Source organism: Meleagris gallopavo, chromosome 1 (assembly GCF_000146605.3).
Source record: "Meleagris gallopavo isolate NT-WF06-2002-E0010 breed Aviagen turkey brand Nicholas breeding stock chromosome 1, Turkey_5.1, whole genome shotgun sequence".
NCBI classification, from domain to species: domain Eukaryota; kingdom Metazoa; phylum Chordata; class Aves; order Galliformes; family Phasianidae; genus Meleagris; species Meleagris gallopavo.
In genome coordinates, this window is record NC_015011.2 from 36205813 (window position 1) to 36232905 (window position 27093).

Sequence of the window (27093 nt, forward strand, 5' to 3'; positions counted from 1 at the left end):
ATAATTTCGTTAGCTATAACATTTGATCTGATCACTTAGTTAATTTCATCCAGATTTTTTTTTTCATAAGATCTTGTATATGTAGATATTGAAATCCTCATCACATTTAAGCCAAGAAAATTTCTGTCATTAGTCCAGCAAATTCTATATTTCAACTACATTTCATTAGGAAATTCAGTTTTGCTAAAAGGGCATTTCACTGAGGATTGGAGAAAGGGAACATTTTTATACATATATAAAAAATCTCCTCTTTCTGTTTGCCTTGAACAGTGTTAAAGTTGTAGTGGAATAAGTTAAATACTTTAAATCAAACAAAATAATTATAATTTAAAAAATCAAAGTTGTAGTAGAGTTGGTGTTCCTAGTATTTTCCTTTTACTTTTCCTTTTCACTGTTTCTGCTCTAATAGAAACTCTTCCTTTATCAAAGTCAGTGAAAACTCTGTGAAAATCTAACTTGTGAAAGTCTTGGTATCAGTTCAGTAGGATGATTTTCTTCTTCTGTTTATAAAAACTATTTGAAATCCAGATGGAGATTTTCTGTGTGTCTGACTCAAAGTTGAACAAAATAAAGCACAATATTCATGAGCTTGTTCATAAGCTACAAGTTATGTATTTGAAAGTGTCTGTCATTCATTTACTTCTTTTGATTCTTTGCAAATGTAACAAAATAACATTGACTATGTTCTGTAGAGTTGGGATGCTAGCTTTGCTAATGACATGGGAAATTGTATAACTGATTTACCCTTTCTATCGTTTTAGCTCTTTAGCCCCAGTATTGTTACTTGGGATTTAGCATGAAGTTTCCTTGCTAAATCCAAGTTTATTATGTAATGCCAGTGTTAGCAGCTAAGTGGCTTTTTTCACATATTGCTGCAAAAGTAAAGCATCATTACTATTATTTAGAAATCTCTTCAAGTAACAAATACAAAAATACAAAAGTGTACTTGCTGGTTCACTCCTGCTCATTCTAATGGCTTTCTGAGAAACTGAGTTCTGAAAGACCTTTGCTTTATCGTATTGACCTTATTTGTTATTAGCCTCCAGTATGTAAAACACATCAGTGTTAATATGATCATTATTTCAGTTCTTTTTAGTGAGTTAGTTATGTCCCTAGTATTTCATAGATGATAAAAAAGAGTATTTGTGTAGTCTTACTGCACCACCATAGATCAAAATGAGTAACCTTTTCTATGCATTTGTGTGGAATGCTTGTGATTTCATCGAAGTCAAGGTATGATTCATCATCTAATTAAGAGTTGCAAGATTGGAACTTATATACAATGCTAACAAGCCTTTGGCTTAAGGAGAGGAAAGGATAAAGTTTAAAACAAGAAGCTAGTGGGATGTCTACCTTTTTTGTTTCTTGCCACTTACATTTTCTGAATCTAATTACATGCTATCACCTCGCAGGTGGATATTATGAAGAAGTCAAGATAGCCTGTCAAAGAAAACAATGTTAAAAATGAAACTAAAAAGTTGGTGAAGGGAAACATGGCTCAATGCTGGATATTATTTGATAATTAATGTGAACTGAAGAATGTATACAAAGGTGCCAATGACATCCAGAATTCAGCAAACCATTTTATTGATGAGTCCGTGAGGATATAAAATATTAACAGTGGCAGTTTTATAGAATATATGGTTTGGAGAGATTCATATCTACTGAGGGTAACTATCTATTTCTATCACAGTAAATATAAGGTGAATATATAGTGTAGAACTTCCATTGTAAAAGTGCAGCCAAGAGAATTCCTAATGAAGATATGATTTTCTGGAAGCCCTTCAGAAACATAGGATGTCTTGAATCATGTGACATTATCAAACACAAGATTTAGTAACAAAGACAGATCTTTTTCACTGTTTTCAGGTAGTGTGCCACAGACAAATTCAACAGGGAATCTATTTATATTTAATGACTGAATAACAACAATAACTGTTAGCACAGCTGGTAACTGTTGGATACAAAAAAGTTACGGCTATCCTTTCTGTAGAAAAAAATCTAACGATCCCTTCCTTCTCATACTGGGTGATACATTTCTTGTTAAAAGTCCTGACTTCTTTCATGATATACCAAATTTACTATGCTCCAGGGAAGCTGAAAGGGTGAATGTCACTAAATACCAGTACCCTTGTTACAAAGTGTTGCTTTTCAGTCAAAATGCCATTAATCAGGTAGAACATCAGTTGGGAGTATGGAGAGGCTTGGTCAGCAGAAGGCACCAAAATTGGCCATATCATTCAGTCATATGCAATATTATATTTAGATTTTAGATTTAGATTTTATTTTAGATTTAGATTTTAGATTTAGATTTGTATGAGATTTTCATCTGTGGGTTGTTGTTCTTAATCTGTGTGCTTGGAATGAATTATTGCTACTTAACTTGTGTTACTGTATTACTTTTCTAGGAAAGTTTTATAGCTTTACTACAAGACACCTCTTAAAGTTATCAGTGTTTTTATTTTTTTCTCATATCAGAGAAAAAAGCCTAGTGATTTGAAGGTCTGGTACTTAGATGTGTGTAAAGAAACACCCTCAATTCTGTGAAGAGACCATTCTGCAGTGGTTAATTTACATTTTTCTTATATTAGGTTGATTATTTTGGAGATTCATCTCTATTACTCTATATCTGTCAACACTGCATTTCATTTGCCACGTGGCAGCTCATTGATCACACAGATCTGTATCCTTTTGAACTTCACTTGCTGCTATGTATGTGTTCATCACTCACTCTGATTTAGTGCATCATCAGCAGTTTGAATTAGTTACCAAAGGAATCCCTGCTTCTGTGATAAATTAACTGCTTTTGTACTTTAGGCTTCACATTGTAAAGAAAAATTTCCATACAGTTCTTTGGATAGACACTGTCTTTTTTTGGTGCTGTGGTCACCGTATTGAAACAAATTGGTCAACCTTTCAGAAGATCTGACTGGGGAAATCTGGCATGCAGGATGTTAAATATAGCAAGGTTCAACTTTCAGACACTTTTTTACTGTCATAAAGCTGGCTAGTTAGACTGAGCTTCTTTCATTTATACTGCTTAGTATTTCCCACTTTTTAGACATCTCTGTGCACACCTATGCTCTTTGAATTGTTGCAGCACTTAATGTGGAGCTCTATCTAAAACTTTCTAGATTTAAAATAGAGCTTTAATGTGCTACCTTCTATATTGTTCACTGCTTCTATCCAAAAGCCTACTACTTTTATATATTATACAGACTTAAACGTACTCATTTTATCTTACTTATTTATTACATCTTTATTCCCAATTCAGGTGTATACTGTTAAAAATTGAACATCATTAGGGACTTATTAATGGAGTTTTCTGTAGAAACAAAAAGTCAGGCACCTTAGGATTAGGCTCAATGAAGTAGTCTTCTGTGATGCTCTCCCTATAACAACAGTGAACATGGAACTCTCTTGGGTCTTCCCAGCTCAGTGAGAAGACACAACTTTTGCTACCAGGCAGTAGCACCTTCACAGATGGCAGTCTTCTGATGTTGCAGTTCTGCTGTCTGGTGCATTTAGTATACGCTGAGTGAAGTACTTTGCTTTTCCGCTGATTCAGCATCCGTTTGCTTGGGTTTAGAAGAGTGCAGAGTATATGACTTTGACAAACATCATGGGTCATACTGGCTATGACCTGTACTTTAGTTGCTACTGTTCCCTTTATTTTTTAAGCTCTTCCACTTTTACTGACAGTTGTCAACAGAACAGCTTGAGTTTGTTAAAAGCAGGACATAGGAAGTCCTAGGAAGTCTCATAGGAGCTGACATCACTGTTTTCTGCACTGCATGTCATACGAGACTGACAACATCTTTTGCCTTTCTGGCCCCTCAGCTTTATTGTTCTTCCTTTTTTACATCATTCTGGATTTTACATTTACATTTTTTAATGAATTCAGTGCTATGAAGTTTTTCTGTAGCTTTTTGCACTGAGAGTTAAATAGCTCAGTAAAAATTTACCTAGTGAATCTTTTGCATGTTGCAGGTCTCCGTGTTTTTGTTTTGTTTTTTTTTTCTTTTTTTTTCCATTGAAAGTGTTAAGGTATGCAACATAGTAAGGGCCAGACCAATATCTCTGTAGAAAATTGAAGTTCTTCCTCATGTGGATTTGGAGTATTCCACATATATAGCAAAATACTTCTGTTTAAAGAAAAAAATATGGTTGAGGATGCATAATTAAATGTAGAGTTATTGAGAAATGCTAAAGGTAATTTAAAGTTAATTGCTTCCTCTTTTTTATACATCTTAACCAAGGCTTCTATTTACGCAATTGCCCAGTATTTTCTACGCATAACAATGTCTGATACAACTCACAAAGTGGACCATGCTAACTTAATTGTCCTGTGCCTTTTTTTTCCCTTATACTTTTCACTCACTTTGTAGTCCCTGTTTGTAACTACTGCATATGATTTTCTTAGTTGCCAGCCAGCATGGTTTCAGAGCATATTACTAAATTCAGTGGACAGAAGACATCAGCCTCCTATGAATGGTAGCAGTGATGCTAGACGCCTATTTATAAAGGAAATCTAGGCCCACAGAAATGTAAGTTAAAAGCTACATATCTGTGGAATATACAATAAGAGATAACCAGTACATCATTTTTTCTCTCGTGTTTCTCAACACTTACAGATCAGAGCAGTATATGTGTTCAGAAGTGCTTCTTTCTCTGGTTTCATCTTCAGTTGCTGGGACTCAGCATGGCTGCAGCTCAGCCTGTAGAGGTATTGTATAGATGCAGTGCAGAGAAAATTATTCCTAAATTGCTGCATTATAAAAATATTCCCATTTGATTATATTAACTTATTTCCCCACTTTCTGATCTTTTTTTTGTTCCCTGTGCATTTGAGTCACGTGTTTTTCTTCCCAGGCTATCAGAGTGCCTTCGGTCCATAGAATTGCTGAAAGATGGGGGAGTTGGGCTCTTTGATTTCTGTTTAAAGGCTCTAACCTCATCCTAAGCTGAAAGAACTGTGAACTATTGATGTAGAGGGAATGTAAGACTCTCTTGCTGCTAAACCATCTAAAGTTGATCATGTTAAGAAAAATCACATCTGTGAAGTAAAATCACTTTCCTTCTTGTCTTTAGATCTCTGATGCAATGCATGGAGATGGTAGAGATTTTCAAAGAAGAGTGCCAAGAAAAGGCAAAACTAATTATTTTTCCATGCTTTTATTCTGTTGAATAAAATTTTGAATATTCAGTCTGGGACAAACATTTTGAAGATAGGATTTCAGCTCAGGCAATTACATTCTGGCCAAACTGGAAGTCACAACAGGGAGTGCTATATGTAAGAAGTTGTAATGGCAAGTGCTGCTAAACCTCAGAAGCAGGTGAAGTTTCCAGTGCCAAATGTCAGAGCAAAGTTACAGTCAGTGTCATGTTCATGCTGATTGTTCAGCTACCATAAGATGTTGGTTTATTTCTCCATTGTTAGAACTTCTTCCAAAAAGAAAGACAATTATTGTAAACACAGCTTAAGTTGTTAAATGTGTTTCTTCAGAACGTGATCGCCCTTTACAACATTACAATCAACCATATGACATATAATGCATACATATCCATTCAGTACGCTTTCAATAAGCTTTATTTCCTTATTTTGCTGCATGGAAAATTCAATTATGGCTATTTTCTCCATTTTTATTATAGGAATTATTAAGAGAAGGAATTGCAGGTATGAATTCTCAGATAACATCAGCAGGCTGAGTGGCTATTTAAGAAAATGCTTTCTTTTGGAATAAAATTATACTGTTTTCCCAGTACAAGCTTACTAGCGACTTCATCTCTGTTGCTATGAAGCAGCACAATGGAATTTACACAGTGCTGGAAGTACATGTTTTACTGTGATTCTGCCATCCTTGTGCAATCAAAATTTCCATTAGCTCTTTAGAAGTCAGTGGGAATTTTTCCAGCACAAAGATTGCAGGATTGAACTCCAAGTTAATATTTAGTACACATAAGAAAAGAATTAAGTCTACTTCTGTTTAACCTGATGGAGGACGTACAAAATAAATCTGAATCCCTACTGGAGAAAAGTGGCTGTCATTGGAAATCTCTTTCTCTACACTCAAAGTTAAGTTACTGTAGTAGCCAGTAATATATCCATGCCACAGCAAGAGAAATCTAAGGATGAGTCTTAGGTGGAATTTCTGTAGTCCAACCAGTGTAAGCATTATGGGAAGGACATAGCTCCAAACCATACCAGAACCTTCCTATGAGTTCCTGTGCTGCTCCATACTCATGTTCCACTCTCATTATCATTTGTTGAATTTTGATTTGATCACTTTTGAGAAAAAGCAAAGACAGTCTTCCTGTCAGGATCTTGCTGTTTTCCTTCCCATCTTATCATCTTAAGCAGATTGTACTCAGCAGCATCCCAAATAGAAGGCTTCAGTTCAGTGTACGTGTGTTGTCTATCTGTCTAGCTGAGGACCCCCACAGGCTTGAGCTGGAAAAGAGTTTCATTTATAGGTGTGCTTTGACTATATTTTGAGGATGAAATTTGTTGAGGTAAATTGAAATAATGAGGCCACAGACTTAAAATATGACAATATAATGTATCAGTTTTTACTACTTGTTATAGTGCAATCTACTTAAACAATGAGGATTACGAAGTGGATTGTTAAAGAAGCAAATAGAATTAGATCGACATAGTAGCTTGTAGACAGATGTAAATGATAATGATTTTTAAAGGGTTCTACATTTTGCAAAATTAAATGCAGCTTTAGTCACTGTAGTGCAGAACAGTCTTTTGCACCTTGTTTGTTAGATCAACATAACCAACATAAAACATAGCAAAGTTGAAGCTCTACGGTTACTGCTTCCCCATCTGTTATTCATCGTTAATGTAAAAACGTTGCAGGCTTTTGTGATCTAGACACAGTGACATGCAAATCATGTTTATATAAGTTTTCTTAAGAGATTTATGGTGACCTCTTCACAGTAAGTAGTAGTGATTTTGGGGTTTCTACAGAAAAGAATATTGTGGAATAAAAAGCACAGACTTTTTGCATTGTTAGCAATCCCTGGGCATATTTCAAGTTAATGCAGAGAAATGAGCAGCCAACTTGTCACAATTAGCAGATGCTGTCCAAATATCTCTGGAAAAAGTTCCATCACTTTTTGTTTTTGTTGCAAATATATTTATTGAGCAATATCTGGCTTGAGGCTCAAATGCATTGTGCAACCAAACAAGGCAGAACTAAAATGAATGAACAATTTCAGTCAAATATATGCAGTTCAATTTCAAAGAGTGCTTTATTCCTGTAAGGTTTTTTCTTAGTTCAGTAGTTTAGTGCCACTACCAAATAATACATCAAATACATTTCTTCTTAAAGCCAAGCTTAATATACTAGCGGGTGTCTCACTGCATAGCAGACACCATCAGACTCTGCTCGGCAATAACTCTGCAATCCTTCCAACAGTTCCCATTGGACTTCTAATGCAAATTGTTTTGCCACCAACCTGTGATTGCTATTGTCATATTTCAAAACAGAACCTCCTTCTTCGTGTTAATAGCTAATAGGTAAAGCTGAATTCAGAAAGGCAAATGAAGCTCTCCATATAATAATTATTGATCTTTCAATATGGTCCCAAGCAAGCCAGGATAAATTTTGACTCTGAAAAATTGCCTGAGTACAAATTTTGAATCTTTTATTTAGATGCCCCATTCACATTGAATTCACTCAGTTGTAAGGCAGGAGATTTATTAATTATAAAACCATGTGCCTTGAAAGTATTTGGAGATTTGATTCTTCTCTTATGTTGGAATGAAAATGACAAGGCTCAATTGATTTCAGTTGGGTTACTTCTGATTACAGTTCTGCTCTCTTCTTATCAAGAAGAAGCAGCACAAAGCAAATAGTCCCAGTGACTTAAAGATAGCTTTCTATTCCCCCTTTCTCTTACTAATTTCTCTTGAGTCTCAGGCTGAATAGAGAGCTGTTTAGGACAGGGCTCAATCCTTTAAATGAATGTCACATTTGCAACACCATGGATGAAATATTCTCAGTATTGCCCTAATTCTATTCCCACTGAAATTAATAGGAAAAGTCCTATTGACCCACATAGCTCCAAAAATGTCAGTTCTGCTGATCTGATGATTGTTGTAAAACATAGAAGTAATGAATTACAAAGAAAAAGGGTTCTATAATTATGCTTGTATATTCAGCATCATTGGTTCTAGAGAAAAATTAAGATTTATTTCTGGATGTGGTTCCAGTATCTCTCTTCCTGATTAGTAGTTAAAGCTTGCTTACTGTTCACATATAATGATTTAATTGTATATATGACATGCTGACAGTGGATATTTTCCAGTTGCTGATGATTGTGAGCATTCTATCACTGTTAGGTGTGGAAAAAATAAAAAAAAATAAAAAATCAAAGTCTGGGATTTCAGCTGCTGTATATTGATGGGATTCTACTGATTTCCATCTCCAGGATTTTATGCATTGCCTAAGATACTATCCCAAAGAGAAGGCAAAACACAGCTGAAGTGAGAACTTGCATGATAGATCTGAAGTACGCAGAATGCCTTTTAGGCTGCAATTTTTAACCAATTCTACATTTGTATCAGTAGGTTCGCTAAGATGTTGCTGATACATAAGGTGTTTTAAACGTGATTCTCCTCCTATATTTTGATGTTAGCGGCATGAGATCAAAGGCAAAAAAAAAAGCGGCATGTAATTGTCAGTGTCCGCTAGGTAACATCTGGTCACCTAAGATTAAGTACAGAAATTTATAGAAAACTAACACACTGGATTTGATAGCCAGAATGTTAGAGCCTGATTTCCACCTGAACTAAATATTTTTATTCTTTACTCTAAATCTTTGATCAGATACAGCAGTTAGATATAAAAAAGGTTCAACAAGAACACATAGTAAATTGAAGAAAAGAGAATAAGGATCTAGGAGTAGGCATGAAAGACAAACAGGGAGAGAGAGGCAGGACTACTGTTTCCTGAGCCCTGAAAAATATGGACATTCAGAAGAATGTTTCTATGAAATATGTTTCTAGTTTTTCCTCTTTTGTGTTGTAAAGCAGAATTCTCCCAGTTATCTTTTGGAGAAAAAGTTATTCAATGTTAATCTGATTTAGATCTCAGCACTGCTCATGTAAGTCAGGATTCATTGATTGGTTCAGTCAACTAGTCAGCTTTATACAGATAAACTGAGAAAGGAATTTGGTCCCAGTTATAGATCTGAAATCTTCCTGAAAGTAAAATATATGTTTGGAGGCTTATTTCTTCCTTACAGTTTTGTAACCTCTTCACATTTATCAGTAACTCCTTTTTTTTAGTTGTGAGTGTTATCATATTTGGATGGTGGAGTGTTCATTTCCTCAAAACCAAGCTCAACACCAGCAGTACTGAGGGAACTAAAATTGCAAAAGGATAGAAGACTTCTTCCTTTAAAATAATCTTCCTTTCTTAAAAGAAGTCTAATGCAAGAAAGGGCCTACAAGTTTAATCAATACAATATTACTGAAAACATCTTTCAAAATCCTTCAGCACTTTTCAGTATGTTCTCATTTTTACTGCTGTTCAAGCCATTTGTTTCAATATTCAAGTAACAAAACAAATTCTAGTAATAAAATAGTTTTGAATTATTTTTTGGGGAGGATTAAGATTACTCTTTGACAAAACATTACATAATAATCCAAAGCTTAGGGTTTTTTTGCTAGTTCTTTGATTCTGCTTTTGTAGTAGTTGGAATTTGTTTTCATGGCACAACAGATTTTGGATTTCTTCTTGGTATCTGATATTAAAAGTACTAAAACAAGTGTCATAAAACCACATTGTCTGATTACATTGATTACATTGATTATCTGATTTTATTGATAGAGCTGAAAGCATCATGAGGTGTGTGATTAATTTTCATATTAAGTGACACCATGCCCATGGTAGGTCTAGGAACTTTCTGCTTTCTCCTTGACAAAGAAAACATTTAAAGGTGACATTACAATGAGAAAGGTGGCTGTGTAGAAGAGCTGCTTTGAATCTTGAGTTGTTTAAGTGGTTTTCACATCACCTTTTCTCCTTACATACCCTAGGGTTGTAGGAAAGTGGCTGAGTCATCTCTCCATACTCCAGCGTAATCCAGTTGATAGAATAGCTTTTATAGATGCTAGACATGCAATTTTATGATGGGAAGCAGCCTTGCAGCCAGATGGTTCTGGACATACGTGGTTATGAGAAAGCTGCTTCAAGTCACTTTACCATATTTGGAGCAGTGCTGAGCACAGCTTATATTCAGGCAGCTGTGGTTTTAGTGCCCTCTTTCTTTCATGTTCTGTGGATTGCATCTCCTGTTTGCTTTAGTTCTTTTTTTATTCAATGTAGAGTTGAAGGTATGGCAAATATTCCTGCCCTTGAGAATTACAGTGAATGAGAATGTCTTGTGTCCCTTTGCAAGCTACCTAAGGCTTAGATATGGATCCCCAGAAGGAACGATGTATTATATTCCTGCTTGTTCCATCCCTAGAACTAACAAGTAGGGTCTGGACTTTAATTGCAGTTTTAATACTTCTTGGAATGTATTTGATGTAGATGTGTGGAAGCTTCTTCTTATTTTATGCTAAGGGACTGTCCATGATAGGTACTGCAAAAGGGACTACCAATTTATTAAGACTGGGTCATGGTAACCCTATCTAGGTTGAAAGTCATTAGCTTGAATTGTAAATTGGCAGTGTAGTTGAGAGTTCTTGTGGAGCCCTCAGTTTAAAATCAAACTCTGGTATGAGTACAATTACAGTAGAGATCTGTAAAAGCAACAGTGATTTGGAGAGAATGGAATAGGAAACAGCAGTTCACTGTCACTTCTGGTGTCAAAGCTAGACAGCAGCAGATGAAACCAGCAGACTGACAGATGGTTGAAACAAAGCTACCTTCATGCGAGAGTTCACTACAGTGTGACTTTTTTTATAATGTATTGGAAATGCTCATCATTTATATGGGTTCAGGAAGTGATTAGCCAAATTCATGGAAGATGATTACGAAAGCAAAGATTTATCTGCTCAGGATTCATTGTGCCATGATGTACTAGATGCTGGTGGAGCATAGTGGGGATTTTTGCCCAGTTTTATACCCTTTCTTGGTGTCTGCTACTGGTCATTATTGAAAACAGAACACTAATAGCTGAGGACTTTTGATTTGAATTATTTCAGTATCTTTGCAAAATCACTGAATCATAGAGTTACAGAATGTCCTGATTTGGAAGGGAGCCACAAAGATCACCTAGTTCCACACAGGACTCCCCAAAATCTAAACCTTATGTCTGAGAACATTGTCCAAATGCTCCTTGAGCTCCAGCAGCTTGTGGTCATGACCACTACCCTGGGGAGCCTGTTCCAGTGCCCAACTTCTCATATGGTGAGGAAACTTCTCCTAATCCCCAATCTTACCCTCCCCTGATGCAGTTCTTGCTGTTCACTCAGGTCCTGTCACTGTCACCAGAGAGCTGCCCCTCTGGTCCCCTCTTCAGGAGCCACTATAAGACCTCTTCTCAGCTTCCTCTTCTCTGATACCTCAACCACTTCTCATACATCTTGCCCTCCAGACCCTTCACCTTCTTCATAGCCCTCCTTTGGATACTCTCTGATAGTTTTATGTCATTATGTTGTGTCACCCAAAACTGCACACTGTAATCGAGGTTTATGCATATTATCACTTTAAGGTTGCTGTTTGTACAGTATGTATTAGGTACCACTCCTAGGTTGTTGTTATGCATCTGGTCTAAATGTATCTTTATTGAAATAATTAAAATATCTACAATCAAGTTGTGTTTTATTAAGACTGTGTATTCTTATGTTGTGTTGATTGTATTTTATTTCTTGATGAATAATTATTTTTGTTTTCCATAATGTAATGAACATGTTAGATTGGAGGATAATGAATTTTTATCAGTGATGATCTAGATTTAAACCTACCAATGTGTGTGTTGATAGCTAAAAAAATAAAAGGAAAGAAGCATTTAATCCATTCGTATTTTCTCTGGATGCAAAAAAGCAGAAGTCATAATGTCTGAATGGTAGCCTGGTAAAAAGGTTGATTGCCTGTATTGCATTAATTCTCAAGTGTCCCGCTCCTTTTATTTTGCTGTGTAACAGTTCTGAAAACAGCTCTCAGAAGAACCGATACATGCTGCATTTTGTAGCACAACTTAGAGTGCACACGTACATTTGTTGTTATTTATTTACCTTGCCCTACTTTTGTTTATTCCTGTTTTAGCTTTTTAATTTGGAATTCAACTTCTTCAGCTTTGAAAGGTATTGAATATTTCACTGTGTCTCAGATTACTGTATTTTTAGACAAAATGGAAGCACAGTGTGCTATAGGTGCAGCCTGTACTGTATTGTCTTTCTTCCAAGTTATTCTCATGACATTGTGAAGACTAGGCACTGCATTTAGAGAGTCAGTGTTCTTTTTTAGCCTTCCTAGACTGTGATTAAGTGGGAGTTGCTGCCTGTTGTACTATGAGTCGTGTGACAAAAGCTAAATCTGTCACAGGTGCTACAGTATGTATATCAGAAAATTTGCTTCCCAAACACTAATTATTCCCAAAGTATTTTACTGCACACAAAGCACAGATAACAGAGTCAGCAAATTTATCTCAGTCTTATCATTGTGTTGTAAATTAGGATTTGTCTCTTACCATTGTGTAAAGAGAAGATGGTGAAAATTCAACTGCAGTGAAATCCATTGATCTACCACCTCTCTTATGTGGTGTTTTTTTTCCCATTTAATTCTTTCAATCAAAATGCTGGAAATATATGTTATTCAAACAATCACTGCTGAATTTCACTACTGCAAATGAATGAGCTGTTGTCCAGTGACAGAAGAAGGTAGGAAACAGTGTTGTTTCTCCAGGTGACTGTAAAAAGAATAGAAACATTTTGTGCCTGAATAGCCCAGACTCAACTTGGTGATATGCTTAAACTATTAATTTTGGATGTTAATTTCTTATGATTATAGCTTATCAAGCATTATATTTCTGATTGCTGTGGGAGAAGAATGGACTCTCAGGCACTGGAACTGTTAATAAGTGAAAGCATTCAATTTTTATCCCTTTCAAATCCTCAGTTATATATATTCAGTGAAAACACACATGTATACCTGTGCTTTGTTCCAGCCAGCCCTTTTCCACTGTATCCTTCCACTGTGAAGGTGGAGATCCTTTGTGATAGTGTTATAGTCTACATTACCAACGTTAGGTATTTTGACACTGAAATACCAGAATCTCTCTATGTAAGAGTTTGTAGTTCTGATGATAACCTGTTGCTCCGTTAAGTCTTTTGTTACAAATCTAGCAATCATCAGAGTGAGCATATTGTTAATACTAGACACAGAATGTCCCCCTCTCGAACAGTGATTGGAACTAAGTTTCAGAAGCTTCTCCTTTTCATTGTGACAATTGCCCAGGGATCCATTCTGAGAACAGACAATTATTTAAAAAATGTATTCAAAATTTTTAGTTTATAGAGTGACTTACGAAGAAAAAGAAGAACATTGAATGTTGTAAATGAAATTCTTAGCAACAATTTTTGCATTGTAAACTAGCTTAAGAAACTGTTTATTTTCTCCCTTAGGATAAACATATTGTATATTTCTAGGTTTCTGACAAATGAAAACATTAATGTGATTTAACTTATACTAGCAGTGATTCATAGCTCTAGTTGTTTGGCTTGTGTATAGTAATACTGATTTGTATTTTTATTTTGTTTCTGTAGGACTATTTAACCATTCACAAGTATGGCAATGCAGCCAGAAATGATCTCTGGAACACATTGTCAAAGGTAAAATGCTTTAAACTATTGCACTGAGGATGAAGCAGGAATATACTATGGTATTTCTCTTGGTAAGCTTAGGACTGAATAGAGCATAATGAGATCTTCAGACCCCAGAGCAAATTTAAAAATTGATGCAAAGAAATTCCATTAAAGTTAACAGAGTGGCAACACTGAAATATGCTTTCTTCAGTATTTTAGTTCTTTATTACGTCAGAATATATTTCCTTGCTTGTGCTGTGTAATTGATGTGCAGTAAAAGCTAGTTTGTGGAACCCTACTATCATTGCCTTTAGTTGCAGCAGGATGAGGCCCATAAGCTGGGAAAGTGCATGAAAATGCTGCGCTTTGGCATTTACATCAGCTGTGTTTTTATTTTTGTATGGAGTTACAATTTGTGTGAAAGAAAAAATTACTAAAGCTTTAAAGTTTACTCTAAACAGGTAACTATTTACTGTAACATTAGGTGTCCTGCAGAGGATTCTAGTTTTCTATGTCCATGTTTCCTTTCATTGCTGCACCCACGCTTGGTTTCTAGTCTCAGTTCCAGACGTATATATTTAAAGGCAGAGTTTGAATTTCAAAAGAGGGAGCCAACCATGCCTAGATTACCTGCCTACAGAGCTAGTCTGGACACCTCAGAAGAGAGACAGAGAGTAAGTGAATGTAGAGGACAGAAAAGAAGTTTGGGCACAAGTACCAACTCAAGCCGTACATAAACATGGATGTCTAATAACCACTGACACCAAAGCTAGCACCCAGCTGGAGTTTAAGACAAATATGTTTATCTAGATTAGCAGGTATCTACAAGTCTTCCAACTACTACAAGAGATATCCATATCTGCTCTGTCTCTATCAGTTCTGTGAAGATGTGTTGAATACTGTAGGACATCTCAACTGACATTTGTTAAATAGGAACAATTAGAGTTCCAAAAGCCTAGTCAGTATAATCAGCAAGGTATAGACAATGATTCAATTGACTAGCCACTAGATGATGAAACTGAACCACTAGGTGCTTTAAGATGAGCCCTGGTATCTTCCTCTGGTAAAGCCTTTGGGGAAATGCTGGGCAATGGAAGGGGAGGGGGATGATCATACTTTTGAAAGAGCAGAAGAACCCACAACTAATAGAACAAAAACAAGACTTCATTCTGGATGCATTGTTAAGCGTAATAATTACTTCTTTCTCTCACCTATAACCATGTTTGTTGTCAGCCTCTTTTTTCCTAATATACTCCAATTGCTTCTCCAGTTCAGAAGACTTCTTGCTGATTTCTGCTCATGTTCATCAAAGGTTAATTTGTCTGTGATCAAGGGCTATTCAGCAGCGAGACATATTTCTGTCACTGCATAGCAACTGATGCCTGTCATTCTCATATCCAGACTCATCTCCCATGAAGCTATAGCATCTCTTTTTATTTCAGACGAAATTCTAACTGTAAACCAACAGTTCATTGACATAATCTATCATACATGAACACATTAATCCTATAGTGTTATGACATACAGTTTTTAAAGGAGCTAGGGATATTGTTGTATGCATGGTCTCACTTTGGACAGGAGGGACAATATTTTCAAATAAGGGCAGACATTTGATTTTCAGAACAGAGAAGCTCTGTATTTTCAGAAATCAAACACTTTGAAATGTGCCTTACTGCAAATACCCTCACAAATACTGTTAAAAATATGTGTTTTTTTTTTAAACATTGTTTGGTCAAGAATATCTTCTGGAAAGAGACACCCAGTACTTCTGTGGTGCTTGTAAACACCCTGTAAAGTGGATTGTTTCTTCCTTTCCAGCAAAAATGCTCTAATGATTTGTAAAAATGTTGACTTTTCTCTATTGCTCGATATTTAAGATACACAGACAGTGCTGGTGTAATTTTGCAGTTTGTGTATATTTACTGATTATAAATGTGGGTGTGTGCGCATGTGTGATAGTTATGAAACCACTGAAATTAATTATATTCTTCTAGGATGAAAAAAAAAAAATTACATGTTGGATTGTATTCTGCTTCAGCATAACAAAACTTTTCTTTTTTCTTGAAGGCTTTAAAAAGAGTTGGAAAATCTGTAAATATCCAAGAAGTAATGGATCAATGGACGCTACAAATGGGTTATCCTGTTATCACCATCTTGGGAAATGAAACTACGGACAATGTCATAGTAATCTCCCAAGAACGTTTTGTTTATAATAGTGATACTAAAACCAAGGATTCTGGCCTTGGAGACAACAGGTACTTATATTTCTCAATGAATAACTTACAAGAGTCTGTAGTAGTTTATGTGCTTTTTTGTGTATTTTTGTAGAGTTGCCTCTGCAGAAAGATGTGCTTTGCATGGAATTAGTAGCATGTTGTTGCACTTCCATTTGAATTTTGTTAAAGATTAGGCTAGTTAAAAGAATTGACCAAAATCATTAGAGTGATAGAACAAGATAAAGCTTTAATGTGTCCATTTGCATTCTGACAGCTCTATCTCTGACTTCTATGCAGTCTTATGTCATGCATCTGTTTCCTCTTCATCTTTTTTGATTTTGTCACACTTCATGAAATAACTTGGAATATGGTTGGAAGGTCTGATATTTTTTTAAGAATTGCTTGGATTAGACTTCTCTACTCTTCTAGGTTAAATAGGAAGATGTAACCACATACTGGCTAGATACATCACTTGACCTGGGAAGCAGTCAAGACTATACTGGACTGCTATACATGACAGGGAGTTCCAGTTGTTCCATTTTTTAAATCAGCTGAATTAGTCCTGCAGGTTCGCAGGTCCACTGACCAAAATCAGGAAGCACTGACACATCTCCACCTCTGTCCTTTTTTGACTTCTTGATTCCTTGCCAACCTCAGGTGACCGCATTCCTTTGACCCAGGAACAAACTAATGTTCCTTGATCACACTGGGGAATCCTCATCTTGTTCAAAGCAATTCTGCTGCGATACTTTAGTGCCAAGCAGTTAGAGCTGTTTGTAGAGAATTACAATTCATCCTTAGAAGCTTCAACATTCACTGCTTCTTGCTTAGTGTGAAAGAAGGCGTACTCTGAACCTTGAGTTCTCCATGTTTGTCCCATAGATTTAAATCATTAATACTGAATTTTGCTTGATAGATCTGAAGTTTAGAATATTCCTGCCTAAAAATATAAAATATAATTACATATACTGGGAAATATTTATAACTAACTCATTGTTTTTTTATAAAACAAATACTGTAGAAGTCAAATATGACACAGTAAATTTTTATTTTTTTATTTTTATTTTTTGGCTGCATTGGAATAATCTAGTATGGTATTAAGCATATGTTTAACTCCTGGGCTGAAACGAGTTTGATTCACAGAATTTTAGGGGCTGGAAGGGACCTCTAATACTATATAAAACAAATTACTGTAGACAGTTGGAAATGAATGATCTTGACTCACAGTTCAGTGCAGCAGTTCTTAAGCTTCACTTAAGAATTTAATTTCTGCACCCATGTATTTCCATATAAAATATTAGTGGATTTATTACTCAGAAAACAGATACTAATATTTTTTGATTACTTAAAACAGAGATGTTAAGCCTTCTAAGTATTGTGGAGATATTCTTAAACAGATTTGTCGGGTATTCAGCATTGATTGTATTAACTGCTACTGTAATTCATGAGTAAAGACTACTGGGCATGAAAGCATTTTGTATGGTAGAATATTAGGAGTGAGAAGTAGACTCTTAATAGTTTTATTTTCACACATGACATTAATTCAGAATTCACAGAATCACAGAATTGCAGGGGTTGGAAGGGACCTCTAGAGATCATTGAGTCCAATTCCCTGCTAAAGCTGGTTCCCTACAGTGGGTTGTACAGGTAAGCATCCAGATGGGTCTTACATATCTCCAAAGAAAGAGACTCCAGAACCTCTTTGGGCAATCTGTTCCAGTGCTCCGTCACCCTCACTGTAAAGAAGTTCTTCCATGTGTTTGTGTGGAACTTCTATGTTCAAGTTTTTGGTCATTTTTCCTTGTCCTGTCACTACACACCACTGAAAAGTCTGGCCTCATCAGATTACCCACCGCACTTCAGATATTTATAAATATTTATCAGATCCCCTTTCAGTTTTCTTTTCTCCATGCTGAACAGACCCAGATCTCTCAGCCTTTCCTCATATCAGAGATGCTTCAGGCCCTTTATCATCTTTGTGGCTCTCTACTGGATTCCTTCTAGGAGATCCCTATCTTTTTTGAATTGAGGAGCCCAGAACTCTGCACAGTATTCCAGATGTGGCCTTACCAGAGCAGAGTAGAGGGGGAGGATCACCTCCCTCCACCTGAAGGCTACACTCTTTTTAATGCACTCCAAGATACCATTGGCCTTTTTGGCCACAATGGGATACTCCTGGCTAATGGCCAGCCTGTTATCCTCCAGGACCCCTACGTCCTTCTCTGCAGAGTACCTGTCCAGCAAGTCATCCTCTAACCTGTACTGGTGCATGCAGTTGTTCCTCTCTAGGTGCAGGACTCTTCACAGGTTGTTGTTGAACCTCATAAGATTCCTCTCTGCTCAACTCTCCAGACTGTTTAGGTCCTGTTGAATAGCAGCACAGCCTGCTGGCATGTCAGCCACTCCTCCCAGCTTTGTATCATCAGCAAACTTGCTGAGGGTGGACTCCATCCAATCATCCAGGTCATTGATGAAGAAGTTGAACAAGACTGGACCCAGCACCAACCCCTTGGGAGCACCACTAGGTACAGGTCTCCAACTAGACTCTATGTCATTGATCACAATTCTTTGAGCTATGCCAGTCAACCAGCTCTCAACCCACCTCACCATCCACTCATCTGTCCCACACTTTCTGAGCTTAATTACAAGGATGCTGTTGGATACAGTATCAAACCCTGCTCTTCTCCCTTCTATCCAGCCAATAATGACATCATAGAAAGCTATCAAGTTGATCAAGCACAATTTTCCGTTGGTGTATCCGTGCTGACTACTGATAACCTTCTTCTCTTCCAATTGTTTTGAGATGTTATCCAGAATAAGATGTGTCACCACCTTTCAAGAGAGGGAGGTGAGGCTGACTGGCCTGTGGTTTCCTGGATTGTCAGTCTTGCCCTTTTTGAAGACTGGCATGACATTGTTTATCCTCCAGTGATATCCATTCCAAAGGTGATAGTGGTTCATCAGTCCCCTCTGCCAGTTCCATCACCACACATGGGTGCATCCCATTAGGGTCCATGGGTTTGTGCACGCTGATTTTGGCTAGAATATCTTTGACCATATCTTGCTTGACCAAAAGGAAGTTTTCAGTTTCCCAGATTCTCTCTCTTACTTCCAGAATCTGGGATTCCCAGGGGGCAGTCTTTGTAGTAAAGACAGAAGCAAAGAAGACATTCAGTATCCCCACCTTCTCAGCATGCCCTTTTATCAGGGCACTCACCTCATTTAGTAGCAGACTCACATTTCCAGTAGTTTTCCTTTTACTGTTGACATACTTAAAAAACTTTTCTTGTTCTCCTTTAGCTCCTTTGTCAGATTACATTCTGAATGGGCCTTAGCCTTTCTCATTGCACCCCTACAGGCTCTAACAACATTCTTCCCAAGTGGACAGGCCCTTTTTTCATGAACTTTCTTTCTTTTATGCTATCCATTAGCTCCTTGCACATCCTGCCTGTTTGGATGAGCAAGGATTTTCTCATCCCTTTCCCTGATTTCTTACTCTTAAAGATTCACTGATCTTGAGCTTGGAAGAAGTGATGTTTTAGTGCTGATTAACTCTTTCACTTTCCCTACAGTGCTCTTAGCCCGTAGGATACCTCCAAGTAGGTCCTTAAAGAGGTCAAAGTTGTCTCTCCTGAATTCCAGGATTGCAATCCTTCTTATTGCTTTACTTCTTCCACACAAGATCCTGATCTTCACCATCTCATAATTGCGGCATCCCAAGCTGCTCCCAGCTTTCACATCTCCAACTAACTCTTCCTTGTAAGAACAGCAGCACACTTCTCCTTGATGGCTTCTCCATCACCTGCCTTAGAAAATTATCTTCAACACACTGCAGGAACCTCCTGGACTGTGCATGCCTGGTCATGTTCCTAATCCAACAAATATCAGGATGGTTGAAGTTCCCCTAAGAACCAGTGTCTGGGATCACAAGTCTAATTCTATTTGTTTGTAGAAGGCCTTATCTACTTCCTCCTTCTGATCAGGTAGCCTATAGTACTATAGGCCCACAACAGTGTCACCCATATTAGACTGCCCCTTAATTCTCACCTACAAGCTCTCCACTCCATCATCATTCACCCCCAATTGGAGCTTGATACATTCTAGTTGCTTTCTCACATAGAGAGCAGCTCCACCATTTCATAGAATCATGAAATCACAAGGCTGGAAAAAACCTCCAAGATCATCCAGTCCAACCATCCACCTACCACCAATATTTTCCCACCAAACCATGTTCCTTAATACAACATCTAAATGTTTCTTGAACTCCTCGAGGAATGGTGACTCAACAGAACAGGCCCGAATACTGACCCCTGGGGAACACCACTGGTGACTGGTTGCCAGCTGGATTTAACTCCTTTCACTACCACTCCCTGGGCCTGGTCATCCAGCCAGTTCTTTACCCTGCAAAGAGTGCACCTGTCCAAGTCACGACTGCCAACTTTTCTAGGAGAATACTGGGGAGGGCAATGTCAAAGGCTTTGCTGAAGTCTAGGTAGCCTGTCACAAGCCTGTCCTTCCCTAAAAAGGATGTGGCCATCCATGACAGCATTCCAGTCATGCAAGCTGTCCCACCGTATCTCCATGATCACGAGATCATATCTCTGTGATTGCACATATCTCTAGATCTTCCTGTTTATTTCCCATGCTACGTGGATTAGTATACAGGTACTTTAGGGAAGAGGGTACAGGTATCCCTGGAGGGATACTAGAAGATTTCATGTAGGCGGACTCACTCTTGAGGTGGATGGCCTTCTGGCTTTTGTCATTAGAGGCAGCTAAGAAACATTTGTTGCTGCTGTCTTGGCTCATTCCTCAGTCTGTGGCAATGGCATTGCTGTTGTGTACCCTGCTTCTCAATTCCTTCAGTTTAAAGCACGCTTCACTAAGTTAGCCAGCCTCAAAAATTCTCTTTCCATTCTAGACAGGCTGATTCCATCCCTCCTAACAGTTTATAATCTTCGTAGAAGGTCTCATTATCATAAAACCCCAAACCTTTGCGATGGCACCAGCCACATAGGTAGGACTTATGTGTATTATGCATCTGTTCCTGGCTTCCCTCCTTCCTCCAACTGGTAAAATGGAGGAGAAAACCTGGCTCCAATGTTTTTCAGTTGCGCTCCCAGGGCTTTTATAGTCGTCTTTGATTCTTCTCATGTTCTGCCTTCCATCATTGTTTGTACCCACATGGAACAGCAGCAGGGGATAGTAGTCTGTGCTCTTGGTGAACTGTGGCACCCATTCATCAGTGTTTAGAATCTTGGCTCCAGAAGGCAGTAGACATCTTGAGACTACCTGTCAGGCTGGCAGAGGGGAGCCTTGGTCACTTTTAAAAGTGACCCACTGCAAGCACCTGACACTTCTTTTTATGAAACTTCAAATCATTATATGGAGATAATGTGGATGGGTAGTGTTCTGCACCAACAGAGAAAGGTATGCTGAGTTTCTTAGGTGATTTTGCATAAAAATTTTATTATAATTGTAAGTTCTAAACAATGTGAAATTCAGTTCAATGTAGAGCACAGAAAAAGAAGGTATTAGAATGGGCTCTGGCAGGAGTTTATTGTCCAAATAGACAATACAGTACATATGTGTAACTTCTTTGGCAAGTCTGTTTACTGTCTTCTTCCTACCTCAGATTTGTTTTTCTCTGTGCTTCCATGGTATTCTAACCTCAAATGAGAGAGGTCCCTAGCCTAGGGAAGGCTTTGCAGATGAAATGTTTACTCCAGAAAGTTAAATGATGGAGCTAGTTTGCTACCTCCCAGTTAGTTATTTGAAAGTCATTTTACGTAAATATAAATAGCAAAGAGCAGGAGCCATATGCTTTTAGCAAAAGATGAAACTTTCCTATTCCATTCATCTTTCAAAAAGTCACTCACCATTTTATATTAAAGTCCTACGACTTAGTTATAAATAAGAGTCTAAGGTGTAAGAAAAATGAGCTTACCATTCACTGGTGTGTGTGTGATTTGATATGCACAATGCCCTCATGTCATTAAATGTCCTTTCCTACCATCGAATTAAGTAGAAAAGCAAGATTGACAGACTGAAAATAAATTTAATCTTTCTGTCAGCAGTTCTTTTTGTTGTTGTTATTTTCTTTTTTTTTTTCATTGAAAAAGTTACTGTTTTTTTCAGTTCTTGTGAAAGTGGTAGATAGGGAAAATCACACGAATGGGATGTCATTTGATAATTCATGATATATTGCTCCCATTGTTTTTTTGACTTTGCAAGAACTGGATCTTGTGTGAAGTGATAAAAGGGGCTAGTTTTTCTGCAAGTACACAATGTGGGGCAATAACTGGAATTGAAAAAAAGACTTGATGGACACTTGGAGCAGTGTCCTGTCGAGTCTGCTGGTCATTATGGTCAGGGAATTGCAAGGGTTTGGTGGGACCATATAGCTCAGATAGGTGTTATGGGAGGCACAGAGATGTATATAACGTGAGGCTGCAGGCTTGGGGGTTATGTGCCAGCAGCCTATCTCTTAGTTCAGTAAAGTCAGTGTTCAGACTCCCTGTGTGACCCATGAATTCAGCATTAGATGGATGGCTTCCTGGGGAGCCATAATAATCTCTACAAACAGTGGGGGGAAGATTGCATTTATGCCACATTCGGGGCCCTTCTCTTGCAGAACATGTGACATTGACTTTGTTAGAATAGTTTATCTCTCAATTAATCATGATTATAATTTTAAACACTGTAAATAATAGGACTGTACAAAACACAGCAATATATACTGGTGCAAGCCTTTCCAGGAGTTTATCATCTAAATAGACAACACAATATGTACTGGAAGGCTCAAGGGAAGGCTCTTAAAGCACGCATCTGCCTCACAGTCATAAATTATCCAGAGGTAGGGCAATAGTTTAGCATGGCACAGGAATATATGGGTGCATTAAAAAGAGCATGACCAGCAGATGGAGGGAGGTGATCCTCTCCCTCTACTCTGTCCTGATGAGGCTACATTTAGAATACTATGTCCAGTTCTGGGCTCCCAGTTCAAAAATGACAGGAATCTCCTAGAAGGAGTCAAGCAGAGGGTGACAAAAATGATAAAGGGCCTGGAGCATCTCTGATATGAGGAAAGGCTGAGAGACATGGATTTGTTCAGCATGGAGAAACGAAGACTGAGAGGAGATCTGATAAATGTTTATAAATAATTAAAGGAGGGAGGGAGGCAAATGGATGAGGCCAGGCTCTTCTTGATGATGCATGGCAATAGGACAGGTTGTTGTGGCCTAAAGCTTGAACATAGGAAGTTTTGTTCTAAAATACAGAAGAACTTCTTTACAGTCATGGTAACGGAGCACTGGAACAGGCTGCTCAGAGAGATTTTGGAGTCTCCTTCTTTGGAGATGTTCATCACCCGTCTGGATGCCTACCTGTGCAAACTGATGTAAGGTGCCTGTTTTGTCAGGGGTTTGGACTAAATGGTCTTCAAAGGTCGCTTCCAACTCCTGTGATGCTGTTGGTTCTGTTACCTACAGCAATGCTGTAAAGTCCCGTTCTAGGCAAATTTAACTTTGCCTTCCTTTAGAAAGCTTTAGGCAGCACAATGAGAAAAGGACTTAAAATTATTAGAGAGCATCCAATGGAGGATATAAAATTGGAGAAGGGCTTGGCAGCAAGACATACAAGGAGCAGCTGAGGTTCCTTGGTATGCTCAGCCCAGAGCAGAGGAGCTGAGGTCTGCTCTGTGTGACAAAAACAGGGCCCGAGGGAATGACATGGAGCTGTGTCAGGGGAGAGGCAGCTGGGGACTGGGGACAGGGTCTGCACCAAGGGTGGTGAACATGGCCCTTAGCTGCTGGAGTTCAAGGAGTATTTGGAGAACACTCCTTGGCATAGGATTTGGACTCAATGATCCTTGTGGATCCCTTTCAACTCAGGTTATTCTGTGATTCCGATTCTCTGGAAGAGTTGGTTTAGAGTAGATTTTTCAGAGGGATTTGCATAAGAAATGGAAATAAAGGGGTAAATGAATATTCAGAATTATATAACTTCTATAAAATCTCTGTGCTTTTATGCATGCTATATATTTACGCAGCAGTTAACTATTAAAATGAAATTCAAAGTAGCACATTCCATTTTTTTCCCTAAAATCTTATAGAGGCATGCACACGAGCAGGCAGTTTTTTCTGAATGAGAAATAGTTAAATTAAAAACTGTTGCTACCTTTGACAGTGTCTTACCTCTAATCCATTACTATAAGGGTCTTTAATTTTACTGTGGAAGAGAATAATTAAATATAGTTAATTTTAAAAATAGTTGATAGTTGATTTTTCCACACTGTGTATAATTGAAATTGTCATCTCTCTGTAACTGCAAAAACGTGTGCTTCAAGATGTACGCATATGCATCTACTGTGATTTATTTGTATGCCTACAATTGACTGTATGGCATTCCAAGCACTAATGCTTGGCTTGCAATTACAGAAGGTACACAGTTTCACTTCTTTGCAAACTGAGCATAGCTTTTTCTTGACAGTCATACCTTTACATCATAAGCATTTTTATTTTGTGAAGAAAAAGGCTAACAATAGACACCATTTCTAGGAATAACATTCCTCAGAAGGGACAAAGTCACTGAGCTTTATTTTAAACATCGAAGTCTGCAGTAGAACAGTTCAATTGCAATTTCAGTTTATCCAAGCAAAAATTTAAAGCTCCAGTAACAGATGTGTAGTTCATATTCTTCTCCTGAGTAACAATCCTTTTGGTATGTATAGGTTCCATCCTACACTCATGTACACCTCTCTGAGAATGGATTATTCACTTACATCATGTGAGGCTACAGGGGATGAGGTGATATTCCATCTGACAGGGTTCAGTGGTTTTCCTTCCTGACAGAGAAAGTTATGATTTTAAGACACCAGACTCATCCATCATTACAAGAACGGCTCACAGATATGACAAGAAATCTTATGAAAAATAATCTGTGGTCTAGACAATGAACTAATCAGCTTTGATGAAATCCATAAGCCATTTATATGCTGTATTGAAGGGTAGACAAGAGCTTTTTGGTTATGAATATGTTTTGTATTTTAAAAATATGAAGAGCTTGTCTCTTCAAAAGAAGAGAAATAACCTTTTCAATATTATCAGTATAATTAAGTTCATATTGCTGAGCTAATATTAACTTGTATAGAGTTCTTATCATGCACACTACTTCTGTAGCCAATCTTTGCTTGTTCGTGATAAGGTACCAAGGGGAAATGTCTTGCTAGACACTGAATAGAGTTAGCTGTGAGGAAAGAGAAAAAAGAAAAAGGTACAAACTGGGATATGGACAACATATTCATATGTGCTGAAGTGCAGTAATCCTTGGTGCCTTTCTCCATGTAGTTGGTCAAGGGAAAATTTAGTGGAAATGTACAAGATAGGGACATGACCAACGAAACTGGACTCCTGCATCTAGCACCATGTAGTAATAACAACTGACAGGAATTACAACTGGCAGCAGAGATGCTTAGCAGTCACTCCACTTGAAGATGAATGATAAACTGTAGAATTATTTCCCTTCAATTCTCTCTGAATTTCTTACACAAAGCTCATGTATGCAGGCTTTGCGGAAAAAGGCTGTGCTTGTCCCTTTATTGGTAATTATTTTAATAGTGAAAACCTAGCTGTGTTTAGATATTGCTGTGAGTATTCTTACTTGTTGGCATAACAGGAATAGGAAAAATGCACTGTCCACTTATCAGCTGAGGGGTTGGTTAAACATAAATGTCTTACAGCAGTCATGGAATAATATATCATATGTAGTATTTATAATGTGATTAAAAAGGAACAGAAGTATGGACCATATTGTTTTATAAGCAGAGGGTTTATTTAACAAATATTTTCTCATAGTGGAAAGGCCTCCCCATCTCGGGGAAGTATTCTCTAATCTTCCATTTTCTCATGTTCTTTGAGTGTTTTCTTGTTGAGCCTTTCCTTTTTGCTACACCTGAAAGAATAAGCTTACATCAGCATTTCTACTAGAAACCACTTGTGTGTTGCTACCTTGGGAGTAGATGTGGTACTCCGGTTCATCTTGTCTAACCTGAATGTCTCTTTATCAGCTATAGAAACAGTGAAGGGAATGGGGCTCTGGGAGAAGAAGGTACTTTATGTAGTAGAGACAGAGGAAATTGAATGATCAAAAACCGATTAAAAATCAACAGGCCTTAGTGAAGCACAGCACTGTGTGTGAACGCAGCCAGATACTGATTTAACCTTTTTTTTTTTTTATGGTCAAGCAGGTATTTGAAAATATTTATTCTTACAGAAGAGTGAAAAAGCATGGGGAGCTCCTTAAAAGAAGGAGCCTATGTGTACCCTAGTGTAGGGTACAGCTCTATGACACCAGCAGATTTTATCCTTCAGTATGTTTAGGGACCTTAATCCCAGAAGCCTGACAGTGCTTGCAGAGTCATTCTCCTCAAAACCTCAAAGCAGACATAGCACTGCTTTTCTGAGGGACCCGGAGGAACCCTGCCTGCCTTGGGCACATGTGGGAGCATTGTTCTTACTGTTGGATGATTGCAGTTGCTAGCCCAATAGTCAGAGCTCACATTTAACCTGCTGCAAAATTTCATTTATTTATTTGTTTGTTTGTTTATTTATTTTCATTTGGAAGACAATGAAAGGTCCTCACTCTTGTGTCTTGCCCCTTTGTTTCTTGAAGCTTCTCATTATAGCGGTATTATTAAATCAGAATAGAGAGTGCTTTTAAAATTTGTTCATGCATTTTTGGGTGCTGATGTATCTTAAGGAAGATTTTGCTGCTAGCAAAGATCTCAGAAATGCCAATTTTAATTTAACATTTTATTTCCAAAACTATTTCACAGCTTTGGTTTATGTTTCATTAGGCAAACATCCAAGCCGCTCTGATGTGCAGGATATAGGCAGCATTCAGTGTTATAATTTGCTGAATGCTAGAAAAGATAAAAATTGGATATTGTGTCATTGCTTCCTTTATGGTGGCAACACTCATATCCTGGCAGAAGTTAGGCTGACAATGAAAAGCTGCTCGTGTATTTTATCGCTGTGGACTATGTCCCTTTCCTCATCTTATTTGCTTATCTGACTCCTGGGAATTACTAGATACCCAAACAAGTTAATT

The 27093-nt window shown here is 37.6% G+C and overlaps 1 protein-coding gene across 1 annotated transcript in view; it reads left to right on the top strand.

The window, feature by feature from the left end:
* The window catches only part of TRHDE (thyrotropin releasing hormone degrading enzyme), a 216919-nt gene that overhangs the window by 123462 nt on the left and 66364 nt on the right, over positions 1 to 27093 (top strand). The window contains exons 9-10 of the mRNA XM_010708202.3: positions 13730 to 13795; positions 15836 to 16023. Of these exons, the coding sequence (XP_010706504.2) occupies positions 13730 to 13795; positions 15836 to 16023 (254 nt within the window). The remainder of the gene's footprint in view (positions 1 to 13729; positions 13796 to 15835; positions 16024 to 27093) is intronic.